This window comes from Argopecten irradians, chromosome 12, assembly GCF_041381155.1.
Source record: "Argopecten irradians isolate NY chromosome 12, Ai_NY, whole genome shotgun sequence".
Taxonomy (NCBI): Eukaryota; Metazoa; Mollusca; class Bivalvia; order Pectinida; family Pectinidae; genus Argopecten; species Argopecten irradians.
Window position 1 is genome coordinate 34,099,488 of NC_091145.1, and position 20,484 is coordinate 34,119,971.

Sequence of the window (20,484 nt, forward strand, 5' to 3'; positions counted from 1 at the left end):
ATCTATGAGGAAAGGGAGAGAACTACATTATAATTGGGTATTAACAGCATACAAATCCGACAATTACCTGTGATGGCGTGAATGAGCACTGTGTGGCTGTAGCCAGGGGCACACTCAAACTGACATCAGAGTTCGCCTGAGTTGTCCTTAGAGTCCAAGTTAGAACATCAGAGGCATTGAAAGGTCTGTCAGGGAAAGAAGAAGTCATAGAAGAAATAACAGATAAATCTGGACCAAACTTATGTATCAGAAAAAAATTCTACATAACCAGAAAAACAGATAATGTCTAAAATTAGCAAATATGTTCTGTTTTGAAAAGATTTTCAAGAAGATCAATAACAAGAATTGGAGATATTATGAGGTTTTTAACAAATTATCATTTTTTCAGCTAAACAATTTTGAACAAGTGGAAAAGATGAAAATAATAAACAACAGTTATTTACCCTTCAGAATAGACATAATCGGCCACAGTATTAGCCTTGAACATGGTCAGTGGCTGGTATTTGGTCAAATCTGACTTCATAAGGTAGTTTTCTGTATCTGATGTAATGTACACATTGTGCATGTTAGGATTAACGTAACCAAACCAGGCAGTCTTCTGTCCGTTACTCTCCAGTGTATAACAGTTGAAGACCGGTTCAACTCCAGCAGTGATATTGGTACCGTCGTACTTATCTGCGTAGACACCCTGGCCAGTGACACAGGTTATACTACAGTGACCAGGTCCGACATAGTCTACAAAACAAAAATAGTCATAATTCCAAAACCTTTTCAGAATAGTAATGCTATTGATTGAACACACGTCAATTATACCTACCTATGAAAATTTAAAGACTCTGCATTTATTATCACCACAATAATAAGCCTCAATTATGTTTTTATGTCGTTGATTTGAGCAATAAAAATTGTTTTCAGCTAAGTGGAATTTCATAAAATCATAGGAATGATGTCACTATAACAATGTCACTATGACGATGATCTGATGGTGTAACACTTACTAAGAGAACAGCTGGTACATGATGGAAGTGCCCATCCGTCCTGACACACATCACATGCTTGACCAGTCCAATGTCCATTGACGTCATCGTCGTAACATTCACATACATCTCCACCTACAAAACAATTGGCATTGTAATGATTAAAACACATGTGGTAATAGTGTAGCATATTGCACATCAGTTTGGAAAATGAATTTCAAGAAATTTTTAAAACTAGGATCTGAAGTTTCAAAAGATATTTATATGAAAGAAAACTTATTAACTGTCTGACGATAGATTATTATTTCAAGTCAATCTGCAAATCACTATATCTTTCCTGGTACAACATAACACTAATAAACCCTAAGACATCCTGACATAATGTGGGTTTGGGTTTCATCAGTTTAACGTCCTATTAACAGCCAAGGTCATGTAAGGACGTGCCAGGTTTGTTGGTATAGGAAAACTGGAGAAAAACCATCAACCAGCGGTCAGTACCTGGCAACTGCCCTACTTTGGATTCGAACTTGCCACACAGAGGTGGATGGAATGTGGTAATATATTGAGACATCTTAAACACTCGGCCACTGTGGCCCCATATTGTCACAATGTTACGTACCGAGCTGAGTGGCGTAGCCATGTTTACATAGAGTTCCACAGGTTGTGTTGTAGCCGATGTAATCAGACTCGCATACATCACAATTAGGTGCAGCAAAATGTGTCAGACACGAAGAGCAGTCTAGACTGCCAAAACCATGGTAACAGTCACAAGATGGCGCCACTGATCCAGTGGCCAGAATACATGCACCTGTAAGAATAAGATATAAGCTTAAAATCAAAACAGCATAATTCAATATAACGAAATAACAATTGAAGGATATACAAGATTTAAGGAAAAACAAAACTGTAATACATGTATTTAATAACATTCACAATGTATAATGTTACCTTCACATATAAGAGAGTAAACATCAATATATTGTTGAGACACCAATACTAGCTTACCATTTCCACTACAAGTTGGAGTTCCAGGACAGATGAAGTCAGAACAGTCAGCCCCAAAGAAGCCAGCATTACAGGAACAGATAGACTGGTTGTTACTCCTCATGCATGTACCATAGTTACTGCAGTCTGGTTCTCCTGAAAACAGAGCAAGCACATCAATATCAGATTCTTCATGCTTTAATATTCTCAATATCAATAATCATCTAATTAATCAAAAAGATATCACACATTTATATTGTTAATGTACCATGTTAGACATCTTAAGTTTTAATTGAGGAAATTGAAAATTCAGATACAGTCTATATCACAGGTATTGTCTCCAACATTGAGCAGACAACATTGCTCACAAAATAATAATGTTACAATCAATATCTTAACACAAGGTAGATATCTCTAAAATAGGAAAATCTGTTTGACCTTACCTGGACAGTCAAGGTCAGCACAGATACTGCCCTTGAAGCCTGGTTCACAGTCGCAGCTGTTTGAGGTGGCGTTACACAGACCCTGGTTAGAGCACTGGATGGAACAGTCAAAGCCACTATAACAACTGTCACACACACAAACGGTGCTGAAGGGAGACAACTCTGTACCATGGATACAGTCCTTCTCACACTTAGGTCCAATGGAGTCATTACAGTTGATACACTTGGGTGGCCAGTAGTTGGTGTAGTCACAAGTACCTGATCAACAATTAAAGCATTGGTCATGTTATTTCTATATGTATTATTAAATGACGTATTCATACTGTTTTAGACATTTATTAAAGCTGGTGATGACAGGTTAAAACAACAGGTAATATGGTGGGGATCCACTTCACTAGAACTTGCATATTGAAATACTGCTTTGTTTGAGATGATAACCCCTGTTCACATGCTTTCATTGCTCCTTCCCTCCTTCATAATGGCATAAGTACATTAGTATATAAAGTACATTAATAAAAGAAGTATTTTTCCCTATTCCTTCTGGTTTATATATGTACATCTAAATTACAATAGGAATTAAATTTAATGGTCAAATAAGCAATTTAAATGGTCATTTTTTCATTTATGAAAAGAATTTATAGTTAGATAGATAACAATTTTGAAGTATAAATAGAAGGAAAGGAGAATTCAATATATGTGTGTTACCTCGATTGTTACAGTCGTCTGTACAGTACACCTCCTCGCAGCCCGCCCCCTTGTAGTACTGGTCACAAGAACAGGAACCGGCCAGACAGTTACCATGTCCGGAACAGCTCGAACCAACACCAGGACAGCCGGGGTCTGTACACAGCGCGCCTGTAAAGTCAACATATATTATAAGTTTAGATGTGTCAGAATATAGTCTTAGTATCTAACCAAACTATGTTTTACATCATTTACCTATGTAACATTACTCAATTGGGATTGTATTTTGTATTTAACAAATAATGTTTTCGAAGATTATTGTTGTATGCATCTTTTACACTATTGTATGAATACAATCTGAAGAATCACAATTAAACTTACTGAACAGAATACTCTCAGGGAATTTCTTAAAACTTAATTATCAAGTCAAAGTAAGAAAACCTACCCCACCATGCTGAATCACAGACACATGTGCCGTTTCCGTTACACGTTCCATGGCCATTGCATACACTGTCACATCCTGTTCCTGATATACAGTCGTCACAGTCACAGCTGTACGTACTACCAGTCAGTATAGGAGAGCCCATCTCACACGGTAACTCACACTGTAGTCCCATGGTCAGGTTGTTACAGAGACAGGTCGCGTCGTTCTGACACACACCCTGGTTACTACAGTCTGGCTGGCCCGGACAGTCAACGTTCTGGCAGCCAAGGCCAAAGAATCCAGCTCTACAGATACACATCGGTGTGGGTAAAGTCTTCACGCAGAACAGTTCATTACCACTGCAGGGTTGATATCGTCCCGGACAGTCCACTTCCTCACAGTAGGTGCCCCAGGCTCCCGTACTGTATCCGGTCGCGTCGGTACAAACACAGGTCTCATTTACACAGCTTCCGACATTGCTGCACGTCATCTCACAGCTCGTACCGTGCTGACAGTTGCTGTCACAAACACAGATGCCGCTGTCCATTGGAGACTGGGTACCATTACAGGGTATGTCACAGGCACTTCCCATCCAGCCCTTCTCACAGTCCGTACAAATTGGCACGGTATAGGTCGTGTTACAGTGACCACGGTTATTACAATCTGAGGGACAGTCAGGAGTAGCACAGTCAGTGCCAATCCACCCGGTGTTACAGCTGCAGGAACTTGTAGCGGTGTTACATGAACCGTGACCTGAACAATCCAAATTGTACAGGCCAGGACAGCCATTGGTCTCACAGAGGGTGCCTCGGCTACTCACACACTCACAGACACCGTTGTTACATGTGCCTCGGTTAGAGCATTCTCTTTCACACTCTAGTCCATCAAAGCAAGGGTCACAGACACAGGTACCGTTGGCCATTGATCCGTTTGTACAGATGTACTCGCAAGCTGAACCAAAGTAACTGGCATCACAGGAGCAGTAAGGTGTTGTCAGAGTTAGGGTATCAATACAGACTCCGTTTCCTGTACAGTTGTTGGAACAGGCCCCTATATGACAGCCAATACCAGTCCATCCCGCATCACATATACAGCTGTGAGAACCTCCACAGATTCCATGTCCGCTGCAATCTACATCATAACCTGGGCAACCGTAGGTATCACACAGACTTCCCCTATAGCCATCAAATCCACAGTCACATGTTCCATTAGAGCAGGAACCCTGGCCGTTACATAACAAGTTACATGTTGTACCACTGTAGCAAGGGTCACACAGACATTCCCAGTTACCATTGGCATCCCGAACACCCACTCCATTGAAACAGTCATACTCACAGGCATCTCCCATTTTGTTGGAGGAACAGTTAAAGCAGCGCGGTACCCCTCCACCCGGTGGCTCCAGACACTGGGCGTCAGGGTCGTTATTACAGTCGTTCGGACACTCGGGTATAGCACAGGCCGGCTGTTTCCAGTTAGGGTCGCATTGACACTCGCCAGTCACCTCGTTACACGTACCATGTCCCATACAATTCTCGGGCCATCCAGGACAGCCTGGCTTCTCACATGTATCTCCCTTGAAGCCGGCAAAAAAGTCGCATACGCATTCACCGTTTGTGTCACACAGTCCATTTCCTGAGCATTCTAGGTGACAGAATGGACCGTTAATACAGGTCTTGTTACAAACACACTCTCCATTGATGTTTGTGCCGTTATAACACGGAAGTTGACAGTAGTCACCTATCCGGTCCGAATCACACATACAGGTGCCAGCAACACAGGTACCTTTACCTGTAATAACAAATACAAATATCTAAATATACAAAGACTTCTCATCTAGATTGTAAGGTCTAAAAAGAAAACTGCAATAGTAACATATGATAAAATCTAGAATTATTGAGAACAATGATACATTTTATAGCAACTTATGTGTGAGACAATTAACATATTGTAACCCACTTTATATTCACTTGATACAAATATTTTGGTAATTTTGTGAGAGGGCTCAAGTGTGAATTGAAATGTTTTGCTAATAACTGTATCAAAAATATATAGGAATGAATGATTGTCAGAAAGCCCACAATCACAAATTTATGTATTCACAAATACGTGTTGAAATATATAATGCAAAAATATGAAATATTGTATAATTTATCATACAAAAATTAAGTGGTTAGAGTAAGATACACAAACATGGTTTGATGGGATTCAAAGAAAGAATACAACAGACTTTCATGGTCCGTTATCAAAACTTTTGATCAAAAGTTAAGGCCATGTTTTGTCGATCTGTTACCTGAGCATTCTGGAGTGCCAGGACAGCTAGGCTCTGAACAGTCGTATCCTTTGTAACCAGGGAAACAGGTACACTCCTGTAAGACAGAGTTACAGCTACCGTGTTGGTTACAGGCACCGTCAGCACCGGGACATCCCTTCTCCTCACATAGACTACCCACATAGGCATTTCCTGGAAACAAGGAAGATAAAATATCTAAACTCTTCTCATCCATTTATAATGGCTGCAACCATATACCATATAGCAAGTTTTTTGGGGTCATATTTTCACAATTTAGTGGGATATGGCTATGATCTTGAAAAAAATATCCACAAAATATTGAGAAACTATTGAATGTTATATATACCCTGAAAGTCAGACTGTGAAAATTTAAAATAAGTTAAATTTAAGTTTTCTTGTTCTTAAATGGTTAAATTCATAAGAATTATGAATAGCTTATTAATAGATAGACATCAAATAATAGCATGTCACTTATAACACCAAAATACTCTCTCCAAGAATAAAATGAAAACAAATTAATACTTCTCTCTGTACGATTATGCAACTAGGAACCATACAAATATATTTCATTCTATCTTGAGAAATTAAAGGCAATAATTGGCGAATATAGATTGGATCTATATTGAACAGTTGCTCCACAGTTAAAATGATTTGAAGCATGATATTAAGTAACATTACCAGCATCAATTTTATCTTCAAATTGACACTTTACTTGCCTGAATTCAATTATCATTCCAGACTTTTATACTAAGAAAACTAATTATAAAAGAGTTATCCCCCTTAAAATAATAGCGTGGCTTCCTTACCTGGTAACCTAGTACAGTTACATGTTCCATTGTCACAGGTTCCTTTTCCAGAACATTCTAGATCACAGCCAGCTCCTGTGTAGCAAGGATCGCAGTCACAGCGGATGTTGTCAGTCTTGTTACCATGGACACACGGCTTACTACAGTCAAATGTCATCCAATCCTAGGAAAACAGAGTAACATGTTACATTTACAGGTTAACTATGTATCACTGACACTGTAAACAGAGCATATATGATATTCATCATTTGAACAATAATTGGTGTTTAATCGTGTATATATATGCCTAATTAACACAAAAAATAACATAAAATAATTTATTTCGCCTTTGGTGCATGCGCAATCATTACTTCATTCCATATAAGATATAGTGCCACGGAATTTTTTCGGGATGCAATTAATTATTTTTCATATTTTTAACTTGAAGTAAAATTAGAAGCTCAAACTTTTCAATGGTGGTAATGGTGTAAAGTAAGTAACTTTTGTAACTGAAAAAAAAAACTAAATCGCTGCTCCTGTTTTTGATAGTGAAAAATTACCATTTGTCAGCGGTGGGAACATGTTACATTTACAGGTTAACTATGTATCACTGACACTGTAAACAGACTTATTTTCATGTGTAATTTATTTTTGTGCATTTCAAAGATGAATAGAATTCGCCAAAATATATGTTTACAATAACATTTGCCTAACAAGTACAGTTGAGCATTTCACCAGCAAGTCACAAAATCATATCCGCAGGAAATGTTGTTGGCCAAAACTTGCGAAATTAAGTCGAGGTGAAAATAATTAAGTTTACAGAAATCATTAGTGAATTACGAATATTTGATACAATATAAGTCAAAAGAACCACAATAGATCAATGTTCATCAAAAACACAAAGATTTGGCTTAGGACGTTACCTCATAGCAGACACACTCTGGTACAACTACATCTGTGGTATTACAGATTCCATTCTGTGTACAGTTGTTAGGACAATCAGCCTCGTCACAGGCTAGCCCGGTCCATCCTGAAACGGAATGTAGATGTTGGTTAATATATTTGGCAAAGTTATGAATTTCAAAAATTTCTAGCTAAATATCTAACCTTTTGTTTTACTGATCATCGATATGCACTGTGTATGTGGTTATATAGTTATATAAAGGAGAAAATGTTGATTAGAAAACTGAAATATACAATATCAATATAGAATTAAAATCATTTGCTCTTTTAATCAAAATTAAAATTATGGAAGAAGTTCACTGGTAATGAATAATTTGCTTAATAATCAAATTTGAATAATAGAGTAGATTAAATAGTTCAATTCAATACCAAGTTGTCTTAAATTATAGGTAAAATGAAGTGCTTTACAAATAACTACAATATTGTTTAATTCCAATAATAACTAACCTGGGAAGCAGGTACACTCGTGATTAGCACTGTTACATTCTCCGTGTTGTGAGCAGTCGTATTTATCCCCGGGACATCCTGGCACTTCACACAGTGAACCTCGCCAGCTTGTGTCACAATCACACACCCCAGACACACACTGACCATTGCCTGCACATTCGCTGTTACAACCTTTACCAAAGTAACACGGGTCGCACTCACAGAAACCACTATTGGGTGGATTCTGTGTACCATTTACACAAGGATCGTCACATGCTGGCCCCATCCATCCTATTTCACAGTTCATACACTTTGGTGGCTCAAAGCTGGTGTCACATGTTCCACGGCCCATACAGTCGGGACTCCCAGGGCAGTCAGGAACCTCACATCCAGATCCGGTCCAGCCCGCGTTACACGTACAGATGTGAGTGGCAGTGTTACAGTCACCATGTCCTGTGCAGTCCTCACCGATACCGGGACATCCTGGCATCTCGCATACCACGCCACGCCAGTTCACGTCACAGTTACACATTGTACCGTTGAAGGTTCCGTGTAAGGAGCATTCAGCATCGCACTCGATTCCTACCCAGCCAGGATCACATGTACAGTTATCACTATAGGTAGGGTAGATGGTGCCATGGTCACAGAGCAGACCACAGTCAGCTCCAAAGTATGGGCTTGTACACCTGGTCAGATAGATATAGTCAGTATACAGTACAATCTGAAGTATTTAACATCTTGCAATGAACAAGAATAATTCGGAATACCGTATTCGACCCAATAAGCGCCCATGTCCCTATAAGCGCCCATCCCCCTTTTTGAGGCCTCAATTTCAATTGTCCAGGTATAAATAAAGACCCAAACTACACTCAACTGTATAGATTTGCAATAATTTTGTCTTATTAGCACCTTTTCATTTTTTTCAATTTTTCAAGTGCAATGGGCGCTTATTGGGTCGAATACGGTAATCTAAATCATCCATGTCTCCAAAAATTACTGCCATTTTCACTGAAATCAGATGATTTCAAATTTGCTGATTTCCTTTAATGGTGGCTATCTTGAAATTCTCAGGAAATAATTCAACTTTACATGCAAATCTACATACTATAACATTTTTCAATGTACAATAGGCCTATTCGTTTTTGAGAAACTAAGTTTTGTTTTTGTTTGGTTTTATTAGTTTAACTTCCTATTAACAGCCAGGGTCATGTAAGGACATGCCTTTAGAAACCAATTGTAAACTGACAGAAATGTTATTACTATATAGTCCCTAATAATGACATTTAACACATCATTTGAACACAGTGTAATAGAAACAGATACACTTACATGCATTCAGGTGGGTCTACAGTGGAGTTACAGGATCCATGTCCGTTACAGTCGGGCGTCCCTGGACAGTCAGCGTCCTCACAACCAATGTTCATCCAGCCAGGTTTACAATCACACAGGTGTAGAGCATTGTTACAGGTTCCTAATAACAACCATATTAATAACAATATCAGTCATACATCTTAAAAATAATCTACACATTCAAACCACATTTTCACTATATGAGACAAAAAGTAAAGATCTATTGAAAAAGGTTTTTAATATCATATCATTAGCTTTTACAGGAAACGACATTATTTTTTAAAAATTTGTCAAGTTATTGATTTCTTACTTCAAAAGAGAACTTTGTTTCATTCTACTTAATTAGTTCCTCACTAAAACAAGAAGCTTACCCCTGTTGGAGCAGTCGAGGTTGAACAGTCCTGGACAGCCAGGGATATCACACAGTGGTCCCTTCCAGCCAGTAACATAGTCACATTCACAGGCTCCTCCCACAATCACACCGTTACCTGAACACTCCGAGTCACAGCCAACACCAGCAAATCCAGGGTCACATTCACATGTACCTGAGTTCAATGGTGTCTCAGTACCGTTAACACAGGGCTCATCACAACCCACACCCATCCACGGCCCTGTACAGTTGATACATCTCGGGGTGTTCAGCGTGTCGTCACAATGTCCGCGTCCCTGACAATCAGGTTCTCCTTGACAGTCGGCTATATGACAGGCGGCACCTTTCCAGGCCGCATCACATTCACAGATATGGTCGAAGCTGTTACATGTACCATGGTTACTGCACTCCTCATAGGTGACAGGATGTCTTGGACAGCCTGGTATTTCACACAAGGTGCCCCACCAACCTCCGAACGGATCGCAGAAGCAATCAAAATTGCTGTCACATGTTCCATGTTCAGAACACTGGATGTTACAGCCGACGCCATGATAACAGGTGCTGTTACAGGTACAGTTAGTGTTATCAGCGTTGGGAGTACCGTGGATACAGGGGTCATCACAGGCTGGTCCCATCCACCCGACGTCACAGTCTGTACATCGTGGCGGTTCATACGCAGTGTTACACAAACCTCTACCATTACAGTTGATGTCACCAGGGCAGTCAGGGTTCTCACATTCAGATCCTGAAAACACAAACATGAACTTTAATGTTTTATTTTTTTGTAAATTGGATTTTAAAACATGCAGACTTTCATACCTGATGCTATCATAATTATGTGATGTGATAGAAAAGTTCTTTGTTAAATAAGTATTCACAAACATTATATTAATTTTCATTCTTTGTAAGTTCAGTATAATCAGAATTATGAGCTCTGTATAAGTAAAACAAATCACAATACCTTCCCATCCTGGATCACAGAAGCAGGTCTGACTGGCAGCGTGACAGGTACCGTGTCCAGAGCAGGGTATGTTGTTAAGACCGCCACATGATTTGATGGTACATTTGGCTCCGTACCACCCTGAATCACAGATACATGCAGTTCCGTTACAGTTTCCGTGTCCGTTACACTCAGACTCGCAGTATTCTCCAAGGTGGCAGGCGTCACATGAACAGACATCTGCATCACAGGTGCCATGGCCGCTACATAGAGACGAACAGTCGCTTCCATGGTAACAGGCGTTACAGAGACAAGACCCACAGGTTGTACAGTGTCCTTGAGCACTACACGTGGTATTGTCGTCACAAGTATTCTCACAATGGAAGCCAATGTAGCCAGGATCACACACACAGGTACCATCACTATTACATGCCCCATGAGATCCACACTCACAGCTGTACTGGCAGTCGTTGCCATAGTAACCTGCATCACATGTACAAATTCCCATTGAGCTGTTGCCATGTCCACTGCACTGATCGTCATGGTAATTACAAAGTGTGCCAACTCCTCCAGAGCCTCCGCCACCAGATCCTGCTCCAGGGTCGCGGTTGTAGTAGAGAACCTTTTGGGTGTAATTGCCTGTGACAGTCCTGATTCGCCCTCCAGCACCACCACCTCCTCTATAGTAACAGCTACAGCCACCATGCCAGTAGGTGGAGTGACAGTTGGACCCTGCGGACCCACCATCAGCATCAATAGAGCCCCAGCCTTCTATGACATTACTGTCCAGCCAGACAGATCCACCACTACCACCACCAGCGGCATCGGTCCCTGATCCACCATTACTGGTGATAGCACCTTCAATGAAAGCTGCATGACTTGCAATGATTCGTATTGCTGCACCACCAGCACCACCGGAGCCACCTCCACCACTTCCTGCAAGCCATGGTGTACAGGTACTACTGTAGGATGATCCTCGTATACACGATCCACAAGAACATCCACATGAAGCACTGCCACCGAGGCCACCGTGGCCAGCACCTGTACCTGGACCACAACTCCTGCCATACCCAGGACCAGCACCAGCAGCATGTCCAAGCTCATTTCCACTCAAGGTAGAATCTTTTTCCATGTCAAATACACCAGCGATAAATTCCACGCCGCCTTCGACCTCCACCTGGGCCGAAGCCTCGAGATGGATATGGAAGGCTCTGAAGGACAGTCCAGAGGCTGTTGTCAGGTCGTCATCTGTCAGTTTGAGGAGACCACCATCCATCACAGTGACTGTGTAGAAGTTGAACTCTGAGTTAAGTGTGATGGTATTAGAACAGATGCTGAAGCCAGTCTTCATGATGTTGGATGTTCCTCGTGTGAATAGGTGTTCCACACCGATCAGTCCGCCCTCCGCTGTCATTGTCTCCTCCACAAACAGAGTCGGAGGCATGATAGCCTTGGACCCAGCAACAATATGTAAATTGGCTCTCAAGTGGGCACGCTCTTCTTGGTTCATTTCCACTTCATTTTCCAGGTAGAGTAAACCAGATCCACCATATAGGTAACTGATCAGCACCTTCGACTGAAACACAAGTTGTTTGCTATACATTTTGATTTTTCAGAGTAACTTATTTAAATTGAAACATTTATAATACATTTTGATTTCAAAGTCAAGTGAATTACTTTAATATTTCCCTTTATTACATTAGTTAGTTATTCACTTTTTAATTCTATACATGTACATGTCATCTAAGCTGTCAAAATAAATCAATGATTAATTTCTAAGCATTACAAATTATTCAAGAATTATAGAAACATGCCTTTAGTGAAACTACAAATTGACTGACATATCTTGGTCAATGAAATGTTTTATACAAATTATCACAATCATAGCTTAGAACATTAAAAAGAAGCCAAAAAAGATAAGACTAGTGATAAAATATGTACATTTACTGTAATTTTTTATATCTCTATAATAAACGTTGTAAGTAGATCCCATGTTACCTGTATGAGTCGAGCACAAGCTCTGTTCTGTAGGTACAGAGTATGTAGGACGGTTGAGTTGATGTAGGTCGGGAAGGAACAGGACAGAAGTGTCCCTCGGTCCAGGTTATCTATCCAGAGATACCGGGATACCGTATCACCGATGGTAGATTTGATAAACACAGTTCCTGGTCCACCATGCTGGTTTGAGGAGCCGCCATTGCTTGCAAGGCCACCTTGTGCCACCAACGTTCCGCGGAAGTTTGGCACCTCATTCAGATTAATAGCAATCCTTCCACCAGATCCAGCACCATTTTCTGAATAAAAGTGAAATGTATCAATATATTTTACATTTTTTCCCTTACAAATTGTATCATGACTATCCCATTCAAATGATTGTTATTCAAACAAAACAATTTTGTTGCAGAATTATTTGATTTGATGTGCTTTCATACCATTGATTAACTATTCTTTCTGGAATCTCTATTAACTTTTCATGTGCTATTTTTGATACAAATAACAGTAGTGGTGACCAGATATGTAACCACCAGCTCTTATTTACTTACGATAGTAGGAGTAGGAGTAGTAGCCACGGTAGGATTTGCCTCCATTGACTGAGATGGTACCGTATCCCTGTAGTTTGTTTGAGGTGATGCGGATGCTGCCCCCAGCTCCAGCACCAGAATATGTCGTACTTGTACCATCTAAACCATTACTTTCGATTGTTCCTTCAACGTTTAAGTCCTGTAAATACAAGCAAAACAGTAAAAATAATGCACCATAATGATAATCTGCGACATCCACAAAGTGAAATCATATTTTAGTACAAATACATTTGTATCTAAGTGCAAAATTTGAAGCGAAAAATGCTATAACACAACTATCAGTAGGGTCATAACTGGAATGTAAGTTCACAATCTTTCACATTAATATTTCTGAATGATACATGTTGAAGTGTGATATCTGCAAATATCCTCATTACACACACAATCAATGATTTTTAATATGCGTTTTTCAATGACTGAAGTGTCATATGCACTGTCACTATCAGCATCTAAGCAGTTGATGCATCAGATGGTTGAATACAATTATTGCCAAAATCAAATTTAAGTATTTATGGATAAAATACATGTATCTCTAAATACTGATTCCAATTCTGATCTCTGTTACTCATACATACCTGTCCCACATTGATTGAGATGTGGCTACCACCAGCGGTTCCCGAGCTACCACCACCTCCACTTCCTGGGTCGGTAGTTGTCGTCTCCTCACCATAGTAACTGCCACCTGCTGCACTGGATGCACTGATACCACCTGGTGTCAGAAATCAAAATTATATTAATTTCAACTCAAAGAAAAACATTTCTAGGGAAAGTATTACTGAGCTCCACAGAGCTGTCGTTTCAAATGACCTTTTATTGGTTCCCAGTATTTAGACTTTAAGTTGTTGACAGCAATTTTTCAATGACATTATTTCATGCAAAATCATCAACAGTTACACTATTTGGTTTCTATAGAACTGAAAATACCTAAACAAATTATCACTACTTCACCTGTGCTGGCATGGCCTCCTCCTGAAGCATCGTAACTGCCCTGACTTCCTGCTCCTGTTCCAGTATTTTTGGCATAACCAAAACCACTTCCAGTGATCAGACCATTATCCTCTACCATCAGATTGGTGCTGTTCAACATCACACGTAGGGTTTCCAAGGAAACAGTTCCTCCATTTTTGACAGTTAGGCCTCCTGTAGCGATCTCTGGAAACAATGGATCCAGGAATACAGTAAGTTTACCGAGATTGTTGACATTGAGAGTTCCGAATGAGATGTCGCCTGGAGTGTAGGAGCCTCGACCGTGAGTGTTGAGGTAGGACAGATGTAGGGAGCTTATATCCTGCGTGTGGGCGTCATTTTGTAGGAGCAGCTCAGCATTTCTCTCTATTGTGAGTTTTTCCACACCTATCAATGTACCTCCAATAATGACCTTCTCTGTTGTCAGGAAGACTTCTGTAGGTAAAACAAGTTCACCGTATGGATCCACATGGAAGCCACATGGGGCATCCAAATAGGTGTGAGTGGAGGCAACAAAATCCACCAAGACTTGTTGTCGACTCTGAACTCTGACAAAGCCGTGTTTGTTACCAGTCAGCTCCTTAATGATCACTGTGACATTGTCTGCATTAGCTGGATGGTAGAAGTGTACATAGGAGTGTCCCTCCACCTGGACTTCATCAAACTCGTAGTATACAGCGGAATTTTCCATCACCATTGCTGGTTGTTCTGTCAGCAGATTAGCATTGTCGACAGTCAGTTTGGAATGCTCTGGCTGTAGGCCTGTGGTATTGAGACGTGGGTTATACTTCAGCTCCCTGTACGTAGGTCCTCGGCTTGACTCGTACTTGTAAATGGTACCAGGGCCTCCATCACAAGCTACATTGGAGGAACTTGAACCACGACTTCCTCCCATGGCACTGTACAGACCACCATACAGATTGACTGCATCAACAAGCATAGCTATACGTCCACCGGCTCCGCCACATCCAGATGCATAGCCATTACCACCACTGGCGTCAAACAAGCCATGACCAGAGACATTGTAGGCCTCTACCATGATAGAACCTCCACTGCCACCACCAGAGTGTCCAGTAGTGGCTGAGTCACCATTTGCTTTCACATCCCCGTCAACATGGAGCTGACTTCCGATCTTGAAGTTGATAAACCCACCACCTGATCCTCCATAGGTTCCTCCACCTCCACTTCCCAGTTCCTTGGGTGTGAAGACAGAGCCGTAGGCATTTCCAGATTGCCCACCGCCGACACCACCGTGACTACCACCATAAGTGGTTGACGGGGCTGCGCCAGTTCCTGTCTGTGCTGGGTGACCTCTTCCTCTCAGATCCAACAAACTCTCGGTTTCAATGTCCACATTTCCTGCTACCAAAGTTCCATAGTTCATCAACAGTTCGCCTTTATATTTCAGGTCCACTCTTCCAAAATCAAGATTAAACAAATCATTTACTATATGTCTGAATTCTATACTACCATAAGAGTTGATCTTCATGGATGGAAGAGAGAAATTTCCTGGTGTTGTGATGTCTGTTCTGATTCCACTGGACATTTGTGCCGTCTGAGATGTAGCGAACACAGACACGGCTCCGTTGCTTTCTATGTACAGATGATGTACTCCTACCATCAGACCAGACAGATTGGTACGAATGCCATGCATGTGTACTTCTGTTGGTAAGATGATTGTTGCTCCATGGTCGATGTAGTAGCTGACTGGAGCCTCTGTCACATTAGACTCTGACTCCACATATTCCATCAGCACAGTTTGGTTTTCTCTTATGTGGATCTGCCCAGTCTTGTCCCCAAGGCCTCTGTGAATGGTCACAGTGACCTCAGAGTTTACTGGATGATAGATCTGTACAATGGATGCCCCAGTCACTTCCACCTCATCAAATTCGTACGTAATCGTTTCATTCTCCATGACAAGAGTAGAACCAGGGACAAGGTTTCCAATGTTGTCCATGTGTAGGTACCTGTGATCCACTTGGAAGTAGGTGGTGTTAGTACCAGGCATGTACTTCAGTATTCTGTATTCCAGTGGACGCATATTGTTCTCAACGTATGTGGTACCAGCGGGGGCACCAGCAGCAGCATTTGCCCCAGTACCTCCATTGTTGGTGTACTTTCCTCCGTAAGTGTATCTGTACTGACAATGGATGCCTATTCTACCACCTGCGGCTCCAGCACCAGAACCTACACCATTTCCACCTTCAACGTTGATCTCACCGTGGCCTGTAAAGTTGGTTGTTTTTACGAGGAGACTACCACCTGAACCGCCACCAGCATGTGATCCCTGGCCATCATTTCCTTGTAAAGCAAGCAAGCCGTTGAGTTCAAAATGAACAGCCACATCCCATACCAATCGACCTCCACCATTTCCTCCTGTACCACGACCATTGCCTCCACCGCTGCCAAGCTCATTCGGAGAGTAAACAGAGCCATAAGGATGTGTAGCACGAGACTGATCAGAACATCCTCCGTAACCACCATGACTAGCTCCACAGCCAACAGAACCGACAGTCTGTCCAGCTCCTAGACCGTTCTCAGCTGTGTGACCATGTCCATTTAGATGGAATGTTCCCTGACTCTCTATCTCTGCAAAGCCTGATTCTAATTCAGCGTCGTTCATATACAGTTCACCTTGGTAACGAACCTCCACCTTTCCTGCCTCCAGATACATGATGTCTGATATCTTAGAGAAACCCATCAAGCCACCTTGTTTCACAGTGACTGTACCAAAGGAGAAGTAGCTGGGATCTTGTATGTTGACTTTCACCCCATTCTTTATATTGGCAGTGTTGGCTGTGGACATGAACTCCATAAAGGCATCACGCTCTATACTGAGGTCCAGCACGCCTGTCACCTCTCCCGCTATCGTACTGTTTGTACCCTGTACATGGACCTCCTCAGGGAAGATGATTTCACTGTATTGTTCAATGATAAAGCTACACACAGCCTCAGTCCTGTTTAATACCGACTCCACAAATTCCACATACACATGCTGATTAGATCGTGTGTGCAGCTGGCCTGTCTTGTCACCAAGGAATTTGTGTCCAATTACAGTGACATTTCTGTCAGTGATGTTCGGATGGTAGATCATCATCCTGGAACTTCCTGTCAAGTCAATTTCATTGAATTCGTAGTCGTAGGTATCATTTGCCATCAGCAGAGTTGGTGCAGGGCTATATTTGAGTAAGTTATCAGAGTGGACATACTTGTGGTCTACTTCCATGAAGGTAGTGTTGTGCACTTTGTCATACTTCTTCAGTCTATACTCCAGTTCCCGGAGATTCTCCTCCCTATACGATGTTCCTGCAGCACCAGCGTGTGCCTGTGTCTGTGAGGTTCCGCCATCACCACCGTAGTTATCAAACGCTCCTCCATACTGATATCTCCATTTACAATGAATGCCTATACGTCCACCAGAGCCTCCACCGCCAGAGCCGACGCCGCTGCCACCCTTTACAGATATGGCTCCGTGTCCAGACATGTTCATAGTTTTGATCAACACGCTACCACCGCTGCCACCACCAGCATTGCCGCCAACTCCATTAGCTCCATTGAGTGATAAAACTCCATTAAGTTCCAGAAGGTCACCAACCTCCCACAATAGGAATCCACCACCTGCACCTCCTTGACCACCGCCATTACCACCACCACTGCCAGAAAATTCTTCAGTAGCCAAGTCAATTCCATTGCCAGGTGAAAAGACGGAGTTGAATGGTTCACCACCATACTCTGGTGCAGGACAGCCACCCCAGCCTCCATGGCCAGCACCACAACCAATGCCACTCTTCGTGGTCCCTTTGCCATAACCCTGCTCAGCTAAATTCCCTCTTTCATCCAAGGAAAGTATGGCTTCACTCTCAACATGGGCATAGCTTGAGTAAATATTGGCGAAGTTCATGAAGAACTGACCTTGATGTTTGACAAGGAATTCAGCACTTGTTAAGGTCATTGAAGTTGTAATATGCTGGAATTCTGCTTCAGATAATCTGCCGACATGAAATATAGGGAACTCGTAGTTACCAGGATCAGTCATGGTGATGTATTGTCCATTCTCAATCTTAGCGGTGTGACCAGTGGAGTAGAAGAGGACATCAGCTCCTCTACGTATCATAAACTTCTCAATCCCGGTCACAAGACCAGCAAAGAATGACCTTGAACCAAACATATTGGTCCATTCTGGGAACAATGTTTCTGATCCATTGTCACACTTGAAGCTGCATGGAGCATAAGTTTCATTAGTAAGAGACTCGACAACTTCCACATATAGTATTTGGTTTGCACGAATATTGATCAGACCAGTGTTGTCTCCATGTAGCCGGTGCACAACGACAGTGACATTTGGTGATACGGATGGATCAGGATATCCGATCTGTAGATTAGAGTGACCTCGCAATTCTAGTTCATCATAAACATACTCAGCTTGTCTGTCCTCCTCTACGATTGTAAAGAGCCAAGGAACGCCATGATTTGCATACAATGCTTTATCAGTGTCAAAGTTATCCACCAACACACGTTTGTGCGTTGCAGTTTTGGTGGTTGTATGAGTTGCAGCATTATACTTTATCTCTGCGTATTGTGGTCCGCGGTTATTTTCCTGGATATAAACAGTACCTGCAGCCCCTGCTGGATATGTCCCTGACCCTTGTCCTCCTCCGGTGGTTATCAGCCCAGTGAACTTATTGGCAAAGTCGATGTGAACGGAAACTCGCCCACCGGCCCCACCGCCACCATTGCCTGTTCCAGAGGCACTTCCACCAGCAGCGTTGACTAGACCATATCCGGTAAAGTTAAGAGTTTTCATAAAAAGTCCACCTCCACTACCGCCACCTGCACCATTGCCAGATCCAGACTGTCCAGCGATGGATAGCTCACCATCAATCCACAGGTTTTTACCATTATTCCAGACCATGTAGCCTCCTCCACTACCCCCAGTACCTAGACCGTTTCCTCCACCGCTTCCTGGCTCCAATGCTTGTATTGTTGAATCATAGACATCTCCACCAGTGTCTGGGGATGGAGCTCCACCGTGGCCACCGTGAGCAGCCCCTGAGCCAGAGTTACTCACAGTTCTACCTTTACCTGGTCCTGATTCTGCTTTGTAGCCTTCGTGAGCCAGACTAAGTTTAGCCAAACTTTCTATCACACCAATATCTGATACAATTGTACCAGTGTTCATCCACATGCGGGCTTCATACTGGAGCAGCAGTTTAGTGATGGTGATAACCAGATTGGTCTGTGTTTCCTGAAGGAAGGCCTGTGAGCCTCTCTGTATCTTAAACTCTGTCAGACTGATGTTTCCAGGTGTAGTCACATGTACAAACTTTCCAGCCTCGATCAGAGCAGTTCTGGCAGTAGAGTAGAACACGGTATTAGCTCCATCTGCTATGGTGAGATTCTGGACATTGGTCATACGACCTTTCATTTCTGATCTCGTACCCAGCATGATGACTGTGGAAGGCAGACGAATCTCAGCTCCAGGATCTACACTGAAACTCACAGGAGCAACAGTATAACCGGCTGTGGATTCCACATATTCAACATGAACAGTCTGTTGTGATTTCAGATACATTAAACCAGTCTGATCTCCTTCAAAGTCATGAACGATGAGTTCTGATGAAGCACCTTGTAATTCAAGCACTGCATGTTTATTGGCTTCGAGCTGATCGAACTCGAACTCGGCTGACACTCCACCCTCAGCCATGATGACTGTAGGCAGTAGGTGATTCCTGTTGTCGTTGTCTATGATAAGTTTTCGGAAGCCGTCCTTATATACAATAGTGCCATTGGTACTGTTAAGCACCTCTCGGCCTGTAAGACCTTGGTCGGATCCTGTGAAGTAAACAGTACCAGATGCACCATTAGCACTAGCATCAGATCGCTGTGAGCCTCCATAGCCTCCGTAGGTCAAATAGTCCCCATTGTATTCTCGGTTCCAGAAAACGTGTGCACAAGTACGTCCGCCAGATCCACCAAATCCCCAGTTGTTTCCGTTACCTCCCTCAACGCTGACTTTGCCGTGACCAGAGAAGTTAACAGCTCTCATGTAAACACTGCCACCACTGCCGCCACCACTGCTGTCTACAGTGGCATTGCCACCCTGACTGGTGATGATACCATCTAAATGGATGGACCTGGTGATTTCTAGGTCAATGACACCTCCTCCGCGGCCACCGTTACTGCCTCCACCTTTACTACCATGATGAACTGGTGCCTTGTACGATCCATAGGCTGCACCTGGAAAGTTAATAAGAACTATGAGATTTGGAAGATGAAGGAGAGTAACAATGATCCCTTAAG

The 20,484-nt window shown here is 42.2% G+C and overlaps 1 protein-coding gene across 3 annotated transcripts in view; it reads right to left on the bottom strand.

The window, feature by feature from the left end:
* LOC138304713 (uncharacterized) overlaps positions 1-20,484 on the bottom strand; it is a 141,320-nt gene that overhangs the window by 25,373 nt on the left and 95,463 nt on the right. For all 3 annotated transcript variants that reach the window (XM_069244951.1, XM_069244950.1, XM_069244952.1), the window contains 19 exons: positions 14,167-20,421; positions 13,794-13,927; positions 13,180-13,357; positions 12,635-12,930; positions 10,658-12,212; positions 9,698-10,441; positions 9,306-9,447; positions 7,998-8,662; positions 7,511-7,617; positions 6,609-6,771; positions 5,803-5,973; positions 3,534-5,300; positions 3,110-3,259; positions 2,405-2,662; positions 1,983-2,117; positions 1,597-1,785; positions 999-1,112; positions 444-735; positions 68-185 (listed from right to left, as the gene is read on the bottom strand). In XM_069244951.1, coding sequence (XP_069101052.1) covers positions 68-185; positions 444-735; positions 999-1,112; positions 1,597-1,785; positions 1,983-2,117; positions 2,405-2,662; positions 3,110-3,259; positions 3,534-5,300; positions 5,803-5,973; positions 6,609-6,771; positions 7,511-7,617; positions 7,998-8,662; positions 9,306-9,447; positions 9,698-10,441; positions 10,658-12,212; positions 12,635-12,930; positions 13,180-13,357; positions 13,794-13,927; positions 14,167-20,421 — 13,433 coding nt within the window. The remainder of the gene's footprint in view (positions 1-67; positions 186-443; positions 736-998; positions 1,113-1,596; positions 1,786-1,982; positions 2,118-2,404; positions 2,663-3,109; positions 3,260-3,533; positions 5,301-5,802; positions 5,974-6,608; positions 6,772-7,510; positions 7,618-7,997; positions 8,663-9,305; positions 9,448-9,697; positions 10,442-10,657; positions 12,213-12,634; positions 12,931-13,179; positions 13,358-13,793; positions 13,928-14,166; positions 20,422-20,484) is intronic.